Raw genomic sequence first — 21,681 nt, forward strand, 5'->3', positions numbered from 1 at the left:
GGGCAGACACATGCCCATGGCCATGGACACCCGGCCTAGCTAGTAGTAGTACCCTGCTGGGACCGCGGAAGACTCAAACTAGTGCAGCAGGCAGGGAGCACTTTAAAAAAAAGAAGGCTTTACTTTTTGTACTCCCTGGAGTGCATGTGTGTGTGTGTGTGGGGGGGGGGGGGGGGTGGGGCAGTGGATGCGGTCGGCCACGCAACAGCCTGAATAGAACTGTAGGTGCAGCGTTTGTCTAGCTTGGTGTTCTGCTGCCCAGTGGATTGTCTGGACAGTCCGGGAGAAACGCATTTGAAGATATGGGGGAGGATGAAGGCAGAATAGTAGCCGGCCGCACTATAGGCAATCGGCCAGATTTGGTGGCGGATTCACAGCTTAATAGACATGCGTAACACTACCGAGGTGATTTGTGGTGACCAGGGGAGGTTTTCCGTCATGTGTGACCTGTGTGACATCATGGACATGGCGATGGTCTATTGACGGGGCACTGGCGTGGCCAACCCGTCCTTCCCCCCCCCCCCCCACACACACAATACTACAAATAATTACACAATACAATACAATATGCCCATCCGGAGATGATAGCAACACTTCAAGTCATGAGCAGAATGGAGCGTGGCGAGTCAAGTTCATACTGGTACACGCAACAGGATCGTGTGCTGTGTGCGCAAGCATGGCTAACATCCAGCTGCAACACGATGCATGATTAAACGTACAATGTACTACATTATGGGGCACGCAGCATTTGTACAAAACACGCTGTAGTTTACACCGAAGTTAGTTGTAGTACGTAGTTTTAAAGAGGTCTGGTTATACAATAAAAGGATAATACAGTACTGTACACAACAGCTCTGTAGCAGGTGCTATGTAGGTGCTATCAAGAGTACATAACCCCCAAGAGTGTGCAACTGCCTGCACAACCTCTATGCTGTGCTGCGACGGCATAACTTCACACCACATGACATGGTTCAAAAGGTTACGCTGGAAAACAGTGCAAAGTGATCACAAGAGACTTGTACCCAAAGCTGGGTTGCGTACAACCCTTTATCTATCATGCACAGAGTGCTATTAAAGTGTACGGGTTCATCACGTGCTGTGAAGTTCTGCCGTCGCAGACCCCATAGCTGGAGTTGCACACTCTTGGGGGTTATGTACTCTTGGTACTATGTACAACAGCAGGAGTAAGAAGGGGAAGGTACAGTCCGGTTACACATACACATACATGTACTGAACACAGGCAGGCATGAATGCAGCGGATAAAAGCTATGTGCAGTGTGCTAGTATGTACAGTAGCTCACCAGCACAGCAGGAAGCAGGGCAAACCAGCTACACGTACGTGTACGTGTAGCTGGTGTGTCATACCAGCCAGTAGGCTGTAGCTGAGGATTCATATGTACAAAGAGCAGCAGTCATTGCTGCTGTAGAGAACGACGTTGGTACGTACATGCAACTGTTCCCGATGCCCAAGCACAGTCAGCAACACCGACTCGACTCGGCAAGGGTGCTTCACGTATCGACTTCTTTCGCCGGACCTGTTGCTAATTGCTTAGGGGGTCGGTTCGGGTTAGGCTTGAGGTTAAGAAGTGCAGCCGGAATGTTGAGTGGGTTGCAGAACGAAGACATGCGCTGCAACGAGATGGAGCGGAATTGTGCAAACTCGACAGTGTTCAAGTGGAGCGATTTGATCGGCGATGGGGAGGATAGCAAGCGGTCACTCCCAGGGCTTGTTGTCAGCTTTCGAGGAGAAAATCGGGATGCGGCGGAGTCCGATGTCAAACCACCGCCGCCGCCAGAGCTTGGAGATTGTCCGACATTGACAGCAGGTACGTGACTGGCTGCTATTCTCTCATCGGTCCTCCGCAGGGGAGTGGATGGGCAACACTTGGTGGCATGTGTCTCGGTCCGCCCATGTCCCTGTGCTGGATCGACTGTCTGACGCTTAGGAGTAGTGCATGAGGTCCTACTGCTGTCCTGCTGCTGCTGCTGCTGCTGCTGCTGCTCTGTCTGCTGCTGGTCTGTCTGCTGCTGTTCAGAGGGCTGCTGCTGCTGCTGCTCTGTAGGGGCATGGACTTCATCTAGCTGTTTGTCCACTGTGGTGTCTGCGCTAGGCTCAGCTTGATGTGCGTTTGCGTCAGCGCCTTCCCCTTCCTGAGAAGATGCAATATGAGTGGGACCTGTTGCAGGGTCAGGTCGGTTGCCACACCTGCGTGCCTCGGCAGTGTTCCTACCCGACGCAGCATCGGCTGAGGTTGTCCCTGCTGCTAACACTGTGCCGGCAGTTCGAGAGCTCACTGTGCTCGCCGCACTTGCTCGGATCGGAGTTGCCGGTCTCTGGACACTTGCCGCATGCTTGACTGGAGAGCTATTCAACAGTGACAGACCCTTGGAGAGCTCGGCGTTGAAGGCGTCAATGGGCTTATCAAGCGTTGGTGCGTTGTACGTCTCGAGCAGATGGCCGATAAGGGGATCAAGCTCATAGTTAGCCAGCTCAGTGTGTAGGCCATCCACCAGGTGGTCAACTACAGCTTGTTCTGCACAACACAATGAAGACAAAACCATGCTGTATTGCAAGACTACGAACTGTACCATGTACTACAAGCAATGTTTAATACAGGTCCTAATAATAATGATGTACCGTATTTCCCCGATTTATATAAGTCGCACTTGATTATAAGGCGCACCTCCATTTTCAGGTTTGAGCGGTCATGTTTTGATATATTCACTTCAGTAGTAAGTCTTGCTCGATTGTAAGTCGCCACCCCCTTTTTCACCCTGAATTTTAGTGTAAAAAGGTGCGACTTGTATTCGGGGAAATACGGTAGATGGCAAGGCATAGAGATCATACAACTGATGCCTTGTTGGTGAGTCAGTGCATTCGCTTGTGGCCACTAAGATGAGTGCATTGGACCCTGCAACTAGTCCAATGAAACGCGTCTGATGCGCTGCCCCCCCCCCCCCCGCCGTACAAAATGCCGTAAATCACCGGTGTAAGGAGCACTGCATCATAAGAATGACATCGACTTCAATTTTTGTTGTTGAAATCCTGCTGGGACAGCAGGGTATGCGTGAGTTGCACACTCTGGGGGGGGGGGGGGATATGTACTCCTGTTCTTACCAAGGCTTCCCAAGATGGGTAATTTCACATTCGATGCGAGGGCAGCAGCCAGATATTTGTAGATCAGGGCGTAGTCGGGGACGCCAGGGCCTGCAAAACAAACACAGACAGACGGGATCAGAGATATCACAGGTTACAACACACACACCCAGTGGTAATGAATAATGATACCACAGCCAGGGAAAGAAAACAAATCAGAGGTGGAGTCACAGCGGTAACAGTGTACAGAACATTCTCACTGTATGACATGCAACATTCTCACTGTATGACATGCATGAATATATGTACCATCACATACGTGTCAACAAACACCGGATCACTCGTAGTGTTTTGCTACTCTGAGTTCCATGCACTGCGTGCAATCATCAGGCAAGCAATACTGTAAACCGTGAAATTATTGCCATGGTCTAATTTCTGCGAAATTCGCGACCGCGTGGAAATCGCGAAATTTAGACAGCGCGAAAAGGAGATCCATGAAAGGAGATCCATGAAAGGAGATCCATGAAAGGAGATCCATGAAAGGTGAAAAGGAGATCCATGAAAGGAGATCCATGAAAGGTTTAGCAAGAATGCCACAGCACTATATAGTAGCACATTCTGCAATCGCAAAATTAAAACCTCGCAAACCTGTCCGGATTCTGAAAACGCGAACTAAAAACGCCGCGAAAATGTCACGCTTTACAGTACATGTACATGCATTGAAGAGTAGCAAAACACTACGAGTGATCCATTGTTTGCTGACACGGGTCATTGCTCCCCCCAAGAAATTGGATGTTGAGCACTTTTTCTGCAGCTGCAGGCATAGTCTTACTGTGTACCATGACATAAATAAATCCGCAGTCCTGGTGTTCAATAAACGGCGAGGAGACAACAATTTTAGTGCCGCAATCAATAACACAAGCTGAATCGACATTTGAATAAATGCCGATTCAGCCTGTCTTATTGATTGCGGTACTAAAGTCCTGTTGCTGACAGCATTACTTAAAGGCAACTCTACTCACCTGCAGCGGGGAACTTGTCTCTTGCGAATGCCCTCATTGCCTGTGTATGCCCGGTAACACACACACATAGCACAATAACTCAATAAACCCAACCTGATGGCAACACACCCGCCCGTTTCTGGCACAAGTGCACGTGCACACACGCACACTTACACTCACAAATGCCCATTGCTGAAGCTATGACAGCGAACAAGCAGCTATGTTTAATAGATGTAACAACTTATGCTGGGATTACACCATTCAACAGCTTGCAAGGCTGATGAATTGACCGCCACACATTTTTCGTCTGGTCTACACCACACAGCTGATTGAAGTGGCTGTTTTCCGGAAAGTGAGTCCCGTATGCGCATACACACGCATGCACACGCGCCCGCACACACACACACACACACATGCATGCACACACACGCATGCACGTACACGCACGCACACACACACGCACGCACACACACACACACACACACACACACACACACACACTAAAGAGAGACGTCACATCACGTGTAAGGGCGTTTTATACTGTTCTTACATCCGGCAGGCAAGGCGCTGCTTTCAGGCGACACTTGGTCAGGATTTCCTGTACGACAACCTTCCATTGCTGCACACAAGCATCCATATACATAGAGGCAATACAGTACTGTTGGTCGCCGAAGAACTAGGGGTCAGCCTTCTAGCCTAGACCATTCTTATTTCCATGTATCACAGCCTATGGGCAGTGGAGTCACCGTGTATACATTGGTATGCTGTGCTTGACGAAATTCTAGCCTGGCCGTTCTTCGGCACTCCGTTCTTCGGTGCTCGACAGTACTGTAAACAGACTGGAGAGGGTGCTACATTATGCAAACAAACGTCACACCGGGAAATATAGCATAGCGAGGGTTTGGCTACTGTCCAAGTGTGACCATACAAGTAATTTGCTGCATGGAATACAAACTCCAGACGCACACACACAAACACACACACACACACACACACGCACGCACTGCTGTGGTCATTTTCGTGTCCACCCAGTCCCAGTTAGTCAGGAGTCCTACATAGTGGGTGGTCTGCTTTGCCACTAGTCTGCCAGACGTCACAACATGTAGATTGTTAGGCAAGGCACACATTAAGTGATTACTGTAGACAGCCTAATGTTTGCATGAAGTTGAAAGAAGGTTGCCTGATGAGTCCAGTGGGGACGAAACGTACGTCGCAATCGAGCTATGTCGTTGCTGTGTCATCTTCCATGTGCCATGCGCTACTTGATGTACCAGCCTGCTATGTCGGATACCGCCAACCATGCATCGACTAGGCGCCAGGCGCGAACTGATGGTGGTGGTGGTGAGAAGGAGAGCTCTGTGCCAGAACGTTGCAGCCTAGAGAGCGTGTGTGTGGGCAGGCGTGTGTTTACCGCCATATTGCCAGGTGTGTCTTTACCACCATATTTATCAGCCTAATGTTCGTGATGTATCAATGTTTGCTAATGTTTGCGAGAAGAGCACAGCGCAAATATTAATCACCGTGAAATCAAACTTCAACAGTGGGTGTATATGTGTGGACACGGTGCTACGCGACCATTCACCATCGCAAACTCGCTGGTTCTGAGAAAAAGCAAAATTTAGTGACACAAACATTGGGCGGTTTGCAGTAACCAAACCATATGCAGAGTAGATCTACCCATGTAACGATCGTACGCAGATCGAATCCAGTAGTGGTGGCCATATGTGCACGTGTGTAAGCCACGGATAAGTGATTGCTAGGCACTTACCTCAATCGGTGCATGCCGTTCCACTGGAAGTACATGCAAGGAAAGCACATGGAAAGAAAGAGGTGGTGAGTAAGGGCCACATAAAAAGGTTTTAACCTTTGTCATTTGACACCGTCTGGGTTTTTTTTTAAATAGACGGTGTCCAATGACACCTCACAGTCCTGCTTCTTGCTGCCATAGGTTCTAATTTAATGATGCAGATCTGACATTTCCTAGCTTTCCATATTCAATTGATAACAAAAAGAAAATTTGAACTTTTCGGATTAGCTAGATATGTACAAGAAGGGGAGACCTATCCCCCCCCCCCCCCCCCCCCCCCTCACACACACACACACACACACACACACACACACATACACACACGCACACACTCGCACACAAGCACATTAAACTCACGGGTGTTGAATGAAGGTGTTTCACTGAGGATGCTCACCGCTAGAACATCAACCTTCAGAAAACGAGAATGCAATATTACACAGTAGTACGTGTCATATCATACATACGCAAGCAGACAGGCAGACAGATAGACAGACATACAGACAAGCAGGCAGGCAGACAGACAGAGAGACAGGCATACAGACAGGCATACAGACAGACAGACAGGCATACAGACAGACAGACAGACACGCAGATAGACAGACATGCAGATAGACAGACAGACAGACAGACAACACAAAGCAGGAATGCAGGCGTGACGGTCATTCACACAGAACTCAAAATCCGACTGGCATCAAGCAAGCTCAACTAGCACTATGATAGAACAGCTTCACAAGTCAAAGTAGCAAATGCAACAGAACTGCATTGTACAGTCAACTTCGCTAATAACGACTGCGGGTATAACGACAATTCACGAATAACGACAGAATTTCCATGCCCAGAGCAAAGTCCCATCTACCTGTATACATAATTATAATGAGACTTCGGGTATAAGGACACTTCGCGAATAAGGACACTTTTCTGATGCCCTGCCGAGTGTCGTTATACGCAAAGTTGACTGTACTGCTGTCCAGTAATGGACTATGGCTCAGCAGAGCCACATCACAGACAGGCAGTAGTCATGATGATGTCGACTCCTGGATTCAAGTTTTCGTAACGGAACCATACACGATCGGAGCGGTTTCCTTTACAGCAAGGCAACACATCCGCCGGTGGTGACTGGACTGAGCCAAGAGGTAAAGTTCCACCAAAGTCAAACCAGCATACCACACCAGAGACCTACTCTCCAGACTCCATACTAAACCGAGGCCAAAGGAGATTCATTTCGACTCAAAAGTTGTGTTTCTTTAATACTACATGTACGGACGTCATCAGTTCCAGTTTCAAGTCCTATACATTATACACAGTGAACTGTTCAGTATAAATTTCAGTATAAAATTATCCCTGGGTATAACACACTATGGGTGACAGAGTACTTTATTTAAATGCCCTGCACTATGCTGTACTGTAAAAGCAGAAATTTCCGGCGGTGTTATATTTTCGGTAACTTCGGTGCTGACAATTTTTACCTAAAATAAAACGCAACCGAAAATTTCGGTAATAGTACTAGTGCACTTACCTGGAAAACGGGTTTAACGAAAATTTCCCTCCACCAAACCGCCGATTTTGGAGAATACCGAAAAAATTACACCGCCGAAATTGTCTGCCTTTACAGTACCAATCATTTGACGCGGATATACAATACCTCTGCCCTAGAGTACAGGTTTCACACTCCTAGGAGGTACAAGCATGCTACTGTATGCTGAAGTTTCACTGTAGTTGAGATGGATCCCTTACCTCCTTTGAACTGCGGGATTCCATCTTTGAACAGAGTGTGTCATAGTCAACATCCGCCAAGCCATGCCTGTAGGTCACAAAACAAAAAAAGATTCAGAACCTTTGACTCCGTTTACAAGCCACTTGTGGACTGGCTCTTACCAGTAATATTGACAACCTAGGAAGAGTTGCTCGAAGCCTCTTTTACGGGCAAAATAAACACCATGGGTGGAAAGGCAATGCAAATGCAAGCCAGGAGAAAGTAAACGTTCGCACACTACTAGTCAAAGCAGGCAGCGGAATACCTCCGTTATGTGTCACATGAACAACCCGGCAACAGGCTATTTATTCTACTGGAGGAGCACTTGAATATAAAGCCGGTGCCCACCAGAAAATAAACTCCCTGCTGTGTTCTCTAATAACTTAGCCAGCACATACCACCACTGCTACAAGGCAGACATATCAGTCCAGTTCCGGGAATGGAGCATGAAGTATTTCTTTGCCAAACAAGGAGCTGAAAAATGCACCAAATACTCCTACAAATGCCAGCTCGGTGTGTAATAGCAGGGATAGTGGTGACAGTGATGACGTGGATTGTAGGGAAATCGCAGCCAGCACTACCAGCAAATAGCGCTGCAGACCAGGACAGGGAGTAGTAAAAATAGTATTTTACTACTCCCTGCTGCAGACAGGAGGGGGTGTTGACAAAGCGCCAGCCTTGCACTAGCATGCAGCTGCAGCAGAAACAGAGGTGAGAGCTGACGGCTAGGTGCCAAGAGAAATGAGCAGTGATGCTGTACCAGCATGTGGCATTGCTGACACTGGCAACTAATAGGATTCTACAGGTATGAAAGAAACACATTCAACACCCTTGCAGTATCAAGTTAGACACAATCCCGTGCCCACTGTACAGCACACCAACAGGGTGGCAGAATAGTAGATGCAGGAGAGCGTTTAAGGAGACATGTTTACGGTGACAGAGCAGCAGCAAACTGCCTATGATATACACACCACATAGTCATGCATGTGTGCTACACTAGGCAAGCAAGGAGCACCAGCTCAAAAAGCGAGTAGGTGACAACATCCACGCGGACTTCACTAACACGCTCAGTTACGATAAGATGGCAAAGCCGTGAGGCCAACTGCTACTAGTACATTCTGCACAGCACATGAGACTTAGTAGGTAGAGTCAGTAGACGGCTGGGATCTGTTCAAGCAACGCTGCAAGACATGGGTAGCCAGGAGCAGTCCAAGCTGCTCGAAGCACTGGCCAAGAATCACGTCCGGCATCGGCAGCGTCTAGCTGACCGAATCAAGACAATGGCAGCGTTCCCATCGAGCAGAACTGTTGACCCGGAGGCTCGGCACGATGCCACCCTCCTCAAGAACTTCCGCTCGCTGTTCCCTGACGCCGATGCCATGGACAAGGAAGCGCATCGTGTGTGGGGCGGGGGTGAAGGTGAAGTGCACGGTGTGGATACCTATCTTGTCTACATGGCAGGCCGATACCAGTGTCACTGGCTGGCGGCCAAAGCAGATACGGAGCTGTTGAACAAGCTGCAGGCGACCAGCTGGGATAACAGCTTCCCAGACATGTCAGAGGCGCTGAGCGAAGACAAGCATGCTGTGGCGGCACTCCGACACGAGCTGTTCACCGGCGCGCGGCAGCAGTGCACGCAGCGCGTCGTCTGGGAGCTGATCCAGCGCAGCGTCATGCCGGTGATCGACAAGTCAATGTGCAGCCTGTACAGCGAGCTGCTGCGTGCACGCTGCCTGGACAGTAGTATCATGACCTCACTGGCACCGATGGTTAGTCAGTCCTCGCTGGACGCGGACAGCGCCACCGACGGCATCTGGTGCAACATCCTGGTGAAGCTGCGCACGATATTCCTGATGCTGCAGAACGTGTTCGACACACTCGCCGTCAACGTGCCCTGCATGGCACCCTACCTGGAGCTGGCAGCCAGCAAGTGGCCATTGGTCTATCTGGAGATCTACTGCCAAGCCATAGACGGGTACACACTCAACATCAACGTGACGGGCAGCAGTGCAGCACCGGGGTCGTCAGCCATGGCGGACACACTGCCAACGTACTCCCTGCATGCCTACGACATACTTAACAACCTGGTGCAAGTCCTCAAGACACTGGACGACGTGGTGCAAAAGGAGATCATCGTCAGTGATCATCCCCGATGGTTCGACGAGAAGTTCAGCAACCTACTGGGCAGAGAGTTGAAGACACGCGCACTGCATGACATGACTGGCCACTGCGACAATCAGCTCGTGGAGTTTGCTCGGCAGATCGTGCTGCTGTCGGCGGTACGCTGCATGCACACAGAAGCAGCAGCAACGACAACAACAACAGCACCAGCACCGTCGCCTGGAGACTGCCTTCAGTGCCTGCCGCGTGACGTGGCCGCCCTGATGGACTTGCGGCAGCAGGTGGTGAGTGCACACAGCTGGCTTATCAAGACCATCACGCACCTGGCGGAGAACGCCGCCGCCTTGCACAAGCTGGACATGCGCACGGTCGGCTCAGTTCAGGTTTGTTTGTATATTTTATTTGAATTCATTTTGAGCACAGGCAATTCTTGCTTCTCACCAGAGGAAAAACCTCCGGTTCCTACTAAGAAATGAATAAAATATTACTGCAAGACCAGATATTTTAACCTCAATTAAAGTTAACGATCTCCGGATTTTTGTGGGTTAGCGAGGTGAAATTCTAACGAGTTCTGTCTCAAAACCGGCAAATGACTGTACATGTACATATCGTTTTGCACATAATGACTTCAAATGTTAACGATCCTTTCAAATTCGTTAACTCGTTAGAATTAAATGTTCGTTATTAAACATTACTGGTCTTACCGTATGAGAGAAGGAAGTATTAAAAAGAACCATAACATGAGAATTCCAAAGTACATTCAACGGTGTGTGTGTGTGTGCACGTGTATGCTTGTGCGTGTCTGTGTGACTGTAGGTGCTCAGCGCTATCTGGCAGGACAGTGACTGGCTGCTGCGTGGCGCCGCGTCGGTCTGCTTCAACGCCATCAATGCAGTGCACTGCGTCGAGCGCGCGGCCATCGTCTGGACCACGGCGCTTCTCTCCACCCTGGCCAGAAACGACGTGGCGGAGCTGAGCATGCTGAACAGCGTACGCGGCAACCTGTCGACGCCCAGCTTCAAACTGCAGGCGACTGACACGATCCGGAAGCGGCGAGCACACAAGCTGGCTGCGCTGGAGAACGTACAACATAGCATTCCGGCCCTGCTGCAGGACATGGCCGAGATGCTGTGTAGCTGGCACAAGGCCATCGCCTGGGAAATCAGTCGAGCCGGGACAATACTACTGGAGCGCGGTGATCGACTGGCAATGGAGCAATCCACCCTGGTACCGACATGGTCCATGTGGCAGCGGCACCTGATACCCGAATATACCCCGGAGCACACCACAGAAGATGACGATGATGATGAGGGTGATGCATACGATGAGTACGACGACAGAAAAGATGAAATGCCCATCGAGGTGGCAGTGTGATGAGAAACCACCCATTCCTGATCATGCGCAGTTTGTGGAGTGATGGTTGCTCATGATGAACGTGGGCCACGTCACCTCGCTTTTTATTAACAGTAGCTGATACGCATACATACACACACACACACACACACACACACACACACTCTCTCACACACACACTCTCACACACACACTCTCACACACACACACACACCCTCACACACACACACCACACCACACACACACACACACACACACACACACACACACACACACACACACACACACACACACACACACACACACACTCACACACACACACACGCACACTTATACTCCAGAAACATCTCCCTGGGCTTCATCCCGAAAGCAACATGCACCAGATACCTGGGCGTATTTTCTTCGGCACAGGATGAGGACCACACACCACATGGTATTGAAGATCGAGGTAGGCTCTTTGGAACTTGCTTCTTCACACCGACAGTTTGTACACATACTTCCATGTCTACCCACTTCACATTTGTGTAACAATGTTGCTGCCATTCAAAAAGTCAAATATATTTCACAAATATTAGCGGTTATATTATTGTTCAACTCCCTCAACTGATGAACAGTTATGTACAGTATTGAGTTATTATTGGGTGTACCCACATTTGCTCAGACAGCTCTCTGACGATGGCCAATAGGCGAAAGCGTTTGTGAATTGCTGTTTTGTCACAGGTCCTGTAAGGATCGAGTTACTGGGGTGGAGAGCAAACTCCTACACTAGGCTACAGTTGTATTTCAGGGAAAGCAAGGTTTCAACAGCGGTGAAGGAGCGTGGCGGCAAGTGTGGTGAACCTAGCACGAGCGGAAGGTAATAGAGATGGTGCGATAACGTCATTTTTTCTCTCCATACAATACAATGCACATCCATGTACAGTCGAATGTCACTTATCCGACCACTTCGGGAATCAGGCATGTTGGATAACTGAATAATTATGTTGGATAACTGATATCATTTTTTATGTGCATATATGGCTGGATTTCACTGATTTATGCACACAATACCCAAATATATTCATGCATATTCATGAATTGCTCCATGTATACATACATGTTAGCATACTTGACCACATCTACTTCAAGTAAATGCATATTTATTAATACACCGTATAATATACAAAACAAAACAAATTTTTTTAAAGAATTTTGCTGTTGAGAGTCATAAAATTACCCCTCCCGGGCTTGTCGGATAACCGACGTGCTCGGATAACTGGCGACTGGATAAGTGACATTCGACTGTACTATAATATCATTCACTCCATACAAAGCACACACACAATGATGTCATTAACTCCATACAATGCATATAGAATGATGTCATTAACTCCATACAATGCATAGAGAATGATGTCATTAACTCCATACAAAGAATTATACAATGATGTAGGTGTCATTCGCATCACCTCTACACAGTAGTTCATATCAATGATGACATCCAGCGGGATAGGTATATATAAGTATGGACAAACAGACAAACAGGTAAGGGGAGAGATGGTCAGACAGACAGACAGACAGGCAGACCGACAACCAGAGACAGACAGACAGACAGACAGACAGACAGACAGACAGACAGACAGACAGACAGACAGACAGACAGACAGACAGACAGACAGACAGACAGACAGACAGACAGACAGACAGACAAGCAGACAGACAAGCAGACAGACAAGCAGACAGACGCGCATGTGGCTACAGCTGTGCACGTATACAGTACGCCACAGCATGAACATTGCCTACCTTGCAGCCAGGAGTGCAGCAATACGTCGTTCTTCAGCACTCCATGACATGTACACTCCCCCAGGTTCTGCCTCAAGTACCCATCGTTTCAGGCGAGTTGGTGCTGCTGCAGCAACTAAACCAAAGTGACACCAAGCTGCATCTCAGATATTTATCCTCGGAGACCGTAACTATCACGTATCTCCCAGTAGTCTTTTCAGTTACAACAGTAGAAACATGCAGAATTACACAACAAGAGCAAGATCTGACACTGGTGAATACTGATATCATCATGTGTTTCAACAAATCCATGTCTTCTGTTGAGCCTTTTGATTCATCGACAGTAAGGTGCCGTAACTGTAAGCAAGTATTTCCTGTTAGAGTGAGAGTTGTGAGACAGGAGGGTGGGGGGCAAACACACACGCACACCATGTACCATGTACCATGAATACGCCCGTCGCAAGAGAAGCACGCAAATCTGCAAATGCACTGGATGTGCACCCACAGATTTTCTCTTATAGCAACGATAGCGAACAAGATCTGAATGAGACGGATCAAGACTTGCGCCAGATAACTGTCTAATCCACACAACTGGCGAAACCATGTGAATCGACCACCAATGCACACCTGGTCTACACGACACAGAGTATATCGGCGTAAAACGCCAAGACAGTTACTTATGCACACCCTACACTTGCTGGAGTAACCAGTATAGACAGCACGCTGCTTTGATCACACGCGCACGCATGCACACGCATGCACACACACACACACACCCACACACACACACCCACACCCCCCCCCCCCACACACACACCCACACACACACACACACACACACACACACACACACACACACACACGCACATCCATGCACAGCAAATGCACAAACACATACCGGTACTACTCGTATACACAGACTCGAGTTGGCGCAGAAAAAGAGTTACCTACGCATCGGTCCCTTACCTTTCTTCTTCTTTTTCACAACTGCCGCCGCTTCCTCCCAATCACTGTCCGAGGCAGAGCTGACATCGCTAGGGCAACTCGACGACTCCTCATCCTCATCCTTCTCTTCATCACTGGTATCGCTCACTTCCTTATCATCGGATTCAGCGATGCTGCCCGTTTGACTGCCATCCTTAGAATTGCGCCCAGCTACCAATGATTGCTTCTTTCCTTCCACCCTCGGACTTTTTACAGTACTACTAGCTTTTTTCGGCGCACCGCTCTTCACGGCACTGGTCGCTGGCTGACGAGATACGTCCTTTATTGGCGTCTGCTTTTCAGTGCTGGACGTGGACTGGAGTGATGGGTTCCGTCCTTTTGCTTGGTTCTTTTGGCGTCCCGCTGGTGTCTGCTGTGCACGCTGCGCTCCCACATTTGCAGGTGCCCGCTGCGCTCCCACATTTGCAGGTGCCCGCCGCTGATTTGCTCCTGCAATGCACACGCATAGGAACACCCAAACTGACGAACAAAAAGATAGTATTGCTCTGCACACATACACGTGTATCACACAGTGTCTGTCAAAGAAAGGTCGGCAAACTGCAGTTTTTGTATCTGTCATGTACAACAGAAAGGTTATAGGCTGTCCAAGAGAGTGCTCAATGCCTGAGGACAGAGCTCCTTACAACAAGTACTTAAGAAGAGGATGAAAAATGCGTTGCGACTCAGAGTTTCACGCACGAGGGGATGATCGCCTTGGGCGTGAAACTCTGAGTTACAACGGAGTTGTTATCCTCTTCTACGTGTTGTCTCTCACGCATATGTACTTGTGGCAATAGACATAGGCCATAGCCTACTTGCTGCAAATCAGCCTGTGCGAGTTCTATCGAACGGCATGCAGCCAACACTAAGCAGATTCGCACCATGCATAAAGGTTAACACTCAGTGGAATATGGATCACGCGCGGCGCATGACAACATTATGACGTCATGAAATGACATCTATACTCTATAGAATACGGATCACGTGCGCATGGCCAGAGCATTACGTTAGGGGACGGCCTCTGTGGAATACGGATCACGCATACGACGTAATCTCCTGTGTGCACATACAGACTCGGTCCTCTTGTGCACATTCGCACGACAAAACCATGAAAGATAAGCGGTCATTAAAGCCAGGTGGTCTTTAGAACCAGGTCCCACAGTGTCTGTGTAGAACTGTCGGTGCATGGAAAAACGGTCGTTGAGAGCAGGTGGTCGCTAAACCCAGAGGTCGCTTACACCAGCTTTTACTGTGCATGTACATACCGGCATATGCGGTGGCTTGTGGCTGGCGGTGGACTTGTGTTGCGATACCTTTCGACAATGTATGCCCTGCACCAGCGTCACCACTCTTGGCGTTCATTGCCCCTCCACCGCCGTCTCCAGCACCCTTGAGCCCGGCAGTACTGCCCGGTGAACGGCACAGGTCGGTTTTCTTAACACGGTTCAGCGGCAGCATGGGCATGAAGCGTACCTCGCTCTGCGGCGATGTGTACAGTGCTTTGCGCTCTACTTTCTTCAGAGTCATCTCCTCCCAGTCGCTGTCAGAGGAAGAGCTAATAGAGTACGCAGGACTACTACTTGATGACTGTTCATCATCATCCTCGCTCGCACTATCCTCTTCTGTGTCATCGTCGCCTTCTGCAACGCTGTCCGTTTGCGTCTTCCCTTTAGCACGGCGTTTAGCTACCGATAGCTGCTTCACATCTTTTTCAATTGCACTGCCCTGCGCTACGTCTTTTCCCGGAGCAGCACTCTGCGTTTCAGATGATTTGGGGCTGGGGCTTGACGGGCTGGGTGCGCCCTTTCTTGGCGCTTGCTGTGCATTTCGCGTTCTCGCATTGGCAGCCACACATCGCCGACTTGACCCTGTAGCACAGGACCCGAGAACAAAAGTATACATGTGCATATACATGCATGTGTTAGGGTGGTGCCACTGCTCTGCAAACACGCAATTGTGCCGGGCAAAATTCTATCCAGAAGACGGCGTAATTATGCAGTTCCATGATATATTCGTACTCTTATACAGTGGGGCTACACTTATTGACCTACATGCAACACTGCAGCCCGAACACAACACGCAGAGCCCGGATGCCCACAATCTGCCCAGATCAATATAGCTACATGTGCAAGTGTATGTGTGCCGGTGGGAGCATACTTTTGGCAGGTGGTGATGAAGCCAGAACATCCTCGGCTTCCTCGGCATCCCATTCATCGCTGGACGACGTCGCCGCCCTCCTCTTTCGTCGCACAGCCTGTCTCCTTCCCGGCATACCTCTGCACGGTCATGCTACGAACATGTTACATGTATGAGTTGTACTTATGCTAGTTATAGCAGATCATGTTGGGGCCTACATACAAATCAGATGGAGTATGGTGCCACGACTCAAACTGTTTTCCTCCTACGTAGAGTTCCAAGCAGGGGAGCAAAGAAGCCACTACTCAAATACTCGAGATATTGCATGGCTACCTAATCAAAATTAATGGCATGCTTGCTTTTTTTCATTTTGAAGAAACTCAACGAAAGTCAAACGTTGGAGCGTCGTCGTTTTCTTCCCTTTCCCACACTGGGCCTCAGTTGCTACGCGACGAAATATGGCGCCTCGTCTTCAAGGATTTCGCTGCAAAAAAAAAGAAAGAAAGAAAATGTAGACATTGCATGAATATTCGAATGCTCGACTCCTAGATCCTTCAGATCAGTCCTTGCAAAGGCTGTGCTGTGTCTGTGAGTGTGAACAGGCATGAGACTGAGAGTGTGAGGAACCAGTAAACTAACTTTTGTACCAGTGTCCTGTTTGAGCCTGGACTTTAGTTGGTGAGAAGGTGATTGATCGCTTCATAGAAGGGTCTACCAGAATGTCTCAAGATGATCCTGATGTTTCACTGGGATTTGTAGCCCAACCTGAGAATGTGGAACATTTGAAAAGCAAATACTTTCCATCCAAAATGGGTGGGAAACCAGCGTGGCTCAGCCCTTTGGAGTTGCCATCAACCAAGGACCTGACATGTCCCATCTGCAAGAAACCTTTTGTTTTCCTCCTTCAAGCTTATGCACCGTTGGAAGATCAAGAGGAGTGCTTCCATCGCACTGTCTTCGTGTTCATATGTCGCAATGGTGAATGTTACTCAGATCGCAGTAATCGCCCATTTGCTGTGTTACGATCTCAGTTGCCCAGGAAGAATAATTTTTACAGCTTCGAGCCATGTAAATTGGATGCTGGGTCGAAAGGTATGACTGGAGCTGACTAGTGCTGAACCTTTCGATGGATCCATGCACATGCATGTTCACCCCCCCCCCCCCCCCCACACACACACAATCACACACAATCACACACACACACACACACATCCTGGTCCTGGATAACACTGCCATTACGGTCACGTGTCCCCTTGCGGGGCCAACAACATGGAAACGACGAGCGGCGGCAGAAAGTCGGCAGTCCGCCAAGAGATCAGGGACCATGTTAAATCGGCACGACGAGAGAGCCATCTTTGGCAGCTATGGATTTGGAATCCACGAGTAGATCGGCAGCACCGACCACAGGCCCCACAGTGGGCCTTGCAGCATGTGAGCCGCACACGCGGCGGTGGAGGAGTTGCCCGAGCAGCAATGGTAGACACCGCCGCCCGGCACGGAGCACGAGACGATGTCGCACATACACACACACACACAATTACACACGCATACACACACACACCCCATGACTGGCACACATCGACTTATAAACTATGTTAGTGCAAGGTACAGTCTTTCTGAACTCTGCACAGGTCATGCTTGTGTGATGGGAATGTATCTTACCAGCCAATGTGCTTGTTCTGTTTCAGGAGAGGCGACTTTCGAGGAGCTGGTGAGCGCAGACGACTCGCAGCGCACCCCGCTGTGCACGCTATGCGGCTGCACTGGCCGCCTCTGGTGCTCGCGCTGCCGTGGCCCGCGCTATTGCGGCAAGGACCACCAAGTCATGCATTGGAAACACGGTCACAAGGCGGAGTGTCAGCCTGCACCGAAGGACTCGGACGCAAAGGCTCCACTGACGACTGCGAAATGGTCTCGTGTGATGGCAGCTGATGCAGCTAAATCGATTCTCCTTCCGGAAATGGAACTGGTCATTGAATCGGAGGTAGAACTTGAAATAGAGGATGAGGGTATTGGCGCCGGTAGCGACAGTGATGGTGACGAAGGCGAAAGCGAGGAGCAGCAACTGAAAGACTTCAAGACGTACGTTCAGAGCAGTGGAGGCAAGTCTGGAGCATTAGACGGCGAAGTCAGCAATGAGGAGCTACAGGCTGCTGCTGCAGATGGCATTGGCGTCACTGATGCATGCTTCAAGGCATTCAAGAGGAAAATTGCAATCGCGCCTGAGCAGGTAGGAGGTGTTCTTCGCTGTAACCATAGCATCAACATAGGACAATTTATTTTTCTCCATACTGGTGAAGCCTGGTTTCAGTGCCTGCTCATGGGACCTGCCTATTGCAGTCTTTGAGAGCAGGTCGTCTCTGGTGCTAGCGTGACTCTCTTACGTTTCACGCATTTGGTGCTGAAAAAGTGCTGTTGCAGTGGTTCACACGGTGTTGTTGCTGTTGCTTGATTGGGCCTCACCTGTAATAATGTTTATTGTTTACCAGTACACACATTACGGTATTAACCTGTCTAAGGTGGAGGTCTTTGCTTCATTTAATGTCGGAAGCTTTATTCTGTCCAATCGGTTCAGTGCTACGTGTATTTTCCGCTCCTGTCCGTGTGCTTTCTAAGACATGATTGCCGTGCATGCACACCCATGAGCTACTAGTGCTCGTTAATAGAGAGCCGTTACGCGGTGTATCCTGCGATGTTGTATGATGACAACCGCCACATCTCGCTTTTGTTCCGATTGTCCCTTTTTCTCCGACTCCAGGTGCTTCGCCACAATCGCGATGGCGAGCCACTGTGGCTCTCAGCCAAGCATCAGGCGGCTGACAGTGATGTCCCGGACTGCGCATGCGGAGCCAAGCGCACGTTTGAGTTCCAGGTAAGGCAGGCCGAGATCTACTCACCTCCCACCGCTGTAGGAGCTGCATCTGTGCCTTAGATCTTTGTCTCAAGCGAACCGTGGAAATTTTTAAAGCATATTAATTTGAGACAAGTCGTTTCTGTGTATGCTTGTTTCGTGTTCAAGAGACTTTTAAAGGGGAAGTATACTGTACAAGCAGAAATATTCGTCTGGAATTTAATTTCGTCTATTTCGTCCAAGGAGCTTTTGGACTAAATTAAATGGCGGACTAATGTCGATTTGTCCAGCTTTTCAATGCACTCTTATGATCCATGGACGAAATTTACAACCGGACGAACTCCCTTTCTTTGGAGCCGGACGAAATTATTGACCGACGAAATTTTCTGCTTATACAGTACCCTAAAATCAAATTTTCACCAGTTGTAGTCTTCGGGGTGCTGAGTCGAATGGTCTTGGTCCGAGGACGCTGAGACGCTCCCTTCCTCCTTTATTCCCAATCGAACTCCCGCACTTCCACCGAAACTGGGTGACTGCGCCCTACTAGATAGGGATTTGTATGGAAAAAGTCACTAAAAACGCCGTTTCGTTCTTATAAAAGTGCGGATGACCGCGATTGGTCCATATGTTGTAGTCTTTTGGCCACTGAGTCGACTGGTTTTGATCCGAAAAGACTGCGATGCAGCATTCGGCCCTTATACCCAATCGAACACGGTTGAGTAAGCGGTCACGTGCTCATTTACAGCCTGTTTGGGCCCGCTTATGTCACTCGAGTTGAACCTTTGAACCAGGGAGTCGTAAAAGCCTCTTACGACTCCCTGCTTTGAACCTTTGAGTTGAATCTTGATGTGAAAATTGTACTCTGCAGGCACGGTGACCAGGCGACTGGTGTACGCATGAGCACGTGACCGCTCACTCAACCGTGTTCGATTGGGAATAAGGGCCGAACGCTGCATCGCAGCCTTTTCGGACCAAAATCAGTCGACTCAGCGGCCACAAGACTACAACATATGGACCAGTCTCGGTCATCCGTGCTTTTATAAGAACGAAACGGCGTTTTTAGTGACTTTTTCAATACAAATCCCTATCTAGTAGGGCGCAGTCACCCAGTTTCGGTGGAAGTGCGCGGGTTCGATTGGGAATAAAGGAGGAAGGAAGCGTCTCAGCGTCCTCGGACCAAGACCATTCGACCCAGCACCCCGAAGACTACAACTGGTGAAAATTTGATTTTAGGGTATACTTCCCCTTTAATGAAAGGATACCCGCCGCCGTGTTGAACATATACACCTGCGGCATGTATCCCTCCGGTAACTCTTGACTCAGTTCAGTCAAGTCTTGTGTCCCCCGGTAACTCTTGACTCAGTTCAGTCAAGTGGTTATTACTACTACAGTTGCGCTCGGTGAAACCCGACCCAAAGTGCAAAGTGGGCACAGCCACATTCGTGGCATCAAGGGCCGTGCAAGTTGAGGTTGCCAAGTATGCACTCTAGGTCGGATTTCACCGAGCGCAACAGTACACGTATGAGCATGGTGTGGCAGAGTTAATCAGGACTCGGATTATTGGACTAGTTTTCCAATCCCACACGACTGACTTGCGTCAGAACAGCTTATGCTGTGCTTTACCACCCCCCCCCCCCCCCACACACACACATACCGGTACATGTACACGCAATTGACTTTAGTTTACAGCTTACAAGAGCTATTCTATATCTCTATTGTATTTCTTTTCCTGATGTTACTGCTGGCTCTAGATTCTTCCTCAGCTACTGGCACACTTGCATCTGGATACACTAGCCGGACCGTCTGTAGACTGGGCTACGCTTGCCATCTACACATGCTCGCAGAGCTGTACTTTAGGCAATCCATACAAGTCGGAGTTTGTCTGGAAGCAGGACTTCTAAGTTTCTAGTCAGGCTACGTCCTCGCCAGCAACTGCCCTAGCTCTGCTAGGTAGCGTCCAGCTTACTGCCCCAGGAGATTACTTGAAGTGATCGTGATTACAGCCCATAGTATGATGGTATGCTGTCCAGTGATCAATCCCAGTGACCAATCCCAGTGATGGATGACTTGTGAGGCATAGGGTGGCTACAGCACACACTGCTATCGTGTGCAATCTCGGCGGGCGTGCTGTTAACAACGTGCCCGGCCCGTTGTGCTCGATACTTGTATGCTGTTGTCGGACCATCCTGCAAACCATGTGGCAGTGTGTTTATGGATGCATTCCGCAAAGCCGTTCTTATAGCTGCGAGATGTTGACTCGATGTTGCCACGTTGTGGCAGATAACATTAGTTGCGACTCCCGCTTGCCTTTTGTTCAGTATTGTCCACCGCACAGGCTTGACTGAAGTCCGGGATGAGCTCAGCTAGGCTGCACTGGGTCAAGTCGGCATAAATCTCCTCTTATCTCACGCCCCTCGCCATGTCTGTGAACTCAAAAAAAGCAGCGTGACTATTACTTTAGGATTCTACCAGTGCTAGTGACGTAAGACACTGGTATTATTATTTTCAAATTTTAATTTACTGAAGTCTGGTTTGCCACTTTCTAGGAATAATGTTCTCTTCCGCTTTATTTCCTATCTCTCTATCTCTGCATTTTAGTTTAAGAAGAAGAGTTTGGCCACAGGCGCTCTGCAGGTTTCTTGGATTTTCGAAACAAAAAACAAGTTCTGCAAGTCTTGCTGATTTCTTCGAGGATTTGTGGGGTGGCACAGGATTTGCTGACGTCTACTAGTATGACATGGACGTTCTTGTGGAATTTTTCTAGCCAAGTAAGGAACCTTGCCCATCTGCTGAGGAATGTCACTTCGAGAAGGAAGT

General features: G+C 49.1%; 3 protein-coding genes across 3 annotated transcripts; 2 read left to right on the forward strand and 1 right to left on the reverse strand.

The window, feature by feature from the left end:
- Positions 1 to 1,185: 1,185 nt before the first annotated feature.
- On the reverse strand, positions 1,186 to 16,381 carry LOC135823145 (uncharacterized). Its single transcript, XM_065335984.1, has 11 exons — positions 16,035 to 16,381; positions 15,143 to 15,745; positions 13,860 to 14,327; positions 12,915 to 13,029; positions 7,640 to 7,706; positions 6,263 to 6,314; positions 5,867 to 5,889; positions 4,649 to 4,717; positions 4,120 to 4,159; positions 3,119 to 3,208; positions 1,186 to 2,534 (listed from the first exon to the last, which is right to left on the reverse strand). The coding sequence occupies exons 1-11, from the start codon at positions 16,147 to 16,149 to the stop codon at positions 1,510 to 1,512; spliced, it is 2,667 nt and encodes an 888-aa protein (XP_065192056.1). The 5' UTR covers positions 16,150 to 16,381; the 3' UTR covers positions 1,186 to 1,509.
- Positions 9,172 to 11,312, forward strand: LOC135823379 (uncharacterized). Its single transcript, XM_065336233.1, has 2 exons — positions 9,172 to 10,162; positions 10,596 to 11,312. Exons 1-2 carry the CDS (start codon positions 9,212 to 9,214, stop codon positions 11,151 to 11,153), a joined length of 1,509 nt encoding a protein of 502 aa, XP_065192305.1. The 5' UTR covers positions 9,172 to 9,211; the 3' UTR covers positions 11,154 to 11,312.
- A 170-nt stretch (positions 16,382 to 16,551) lies between the features above and the next one.
- LOC135823147 (programmed cell death protein 2-like) lies at positions 16,552 to 21,546 on the forward strand. Its single transcript, XM_065335985.1, has 4 exons — positions 16,552 to 17,105; positions 17,702 to 18,243; positions 18,772 to 18,885; positions 20,616 to 21,546. Exons 1-4 carry the CDS (start codon positions 16,733 to 16,735, stop codon positions 20,763 to 20,765), a joined length of 1,179 nt encoding a protein of 392 aa, XP_065192057.1. The 5' UTR covers positions 16,552 to 16,732; the 3' UTR covers positions 20,766 to 21,546.
- The last annotated feature ends 135 nt before the right edge of the window (positions 21,547 to 21,681 follow it).

Source organism: Sycon ciliatum, chromosome 8 (genome assembly GCF_964019385.1).
Source record: "Sycon ciliatum chromosome 8, ocSycCili1.1, whole genome shotgun sequence".
In the NCBI taxonomy this organism is placed as follows: Eukaryota; Metazoa; Porifera; class Calcarea; order Leucosolenida; family Sycettidae; genus Sycon; species Sycon ciliatum.

What these genes read in the sequence shown, in the direction of transcription:
- LOC135823379 (XM_065336233.1), top strand. Translation starts at nt 9,212, where the DNA reads ATGTCAGAGGCGCTGAGCGAAGACAAGCATGCTGTGGCGGCACTCCGA. An exon ending in GCACGGTCGGCTCAGTTCAG is followed by an intron (nt 10,163 to 10,595) that starts GTTTGTTTGTAT and finishes GTGTGACTGTAG; the next exon opens with GTGCTCAGCGCTATCTGGCA.
- LOC135823145 (XM_065335984.1), bottom strand. Translation starts at nt 16,149, where the DNA reads ATGCCGGGAAGGAGACAGGCTGTGCGACGAAAGAGGAGGGCGGCGACG. An exon ending in AACACCTTCATTCAACACCC is followed by an intron (nt 5,890 to 6,262) that starts GTGAGTTTAATG and finishes ATGTACTTCCAG; the next exon opens with TGGAACGGCATGCACCGATT. An exon ending in AACGGCATGCACCGATTGAG is followed by an intron (nt 4,718 to 5,866) that starts GTAAGTGCCTAG and finishes GCTTGTGTGCAG; the next exon opens with CAATGGAAGGTTGTCGTACA.
- LOC135823147 (XM_065335985.1), top strand. Translation starts at nt 16,733, where the DNA reads ATGTCTCAAGATGATCCTGATGTTTCACTGGGATTTGTAGCCCAACCT. An exon ending in ATTGGATGCTGGGTCGAAAG is followed by an intron (nt 17,106 to 17,701) that starts GTATGACTGGAG and finishes GTTCTGTTTCAG; the next exon opens with GAGAGGCGACTTTCGAGGAG. An exon ending in TTGCAATCGCGCCTGAGCAG is followed by an intron (nt 18,244 to 18,771) that starts GTAGGAGGTGTT and finishes CTCCGACTCCAG; the next exon opens with GTGCTTCGCCACAATCGCGA.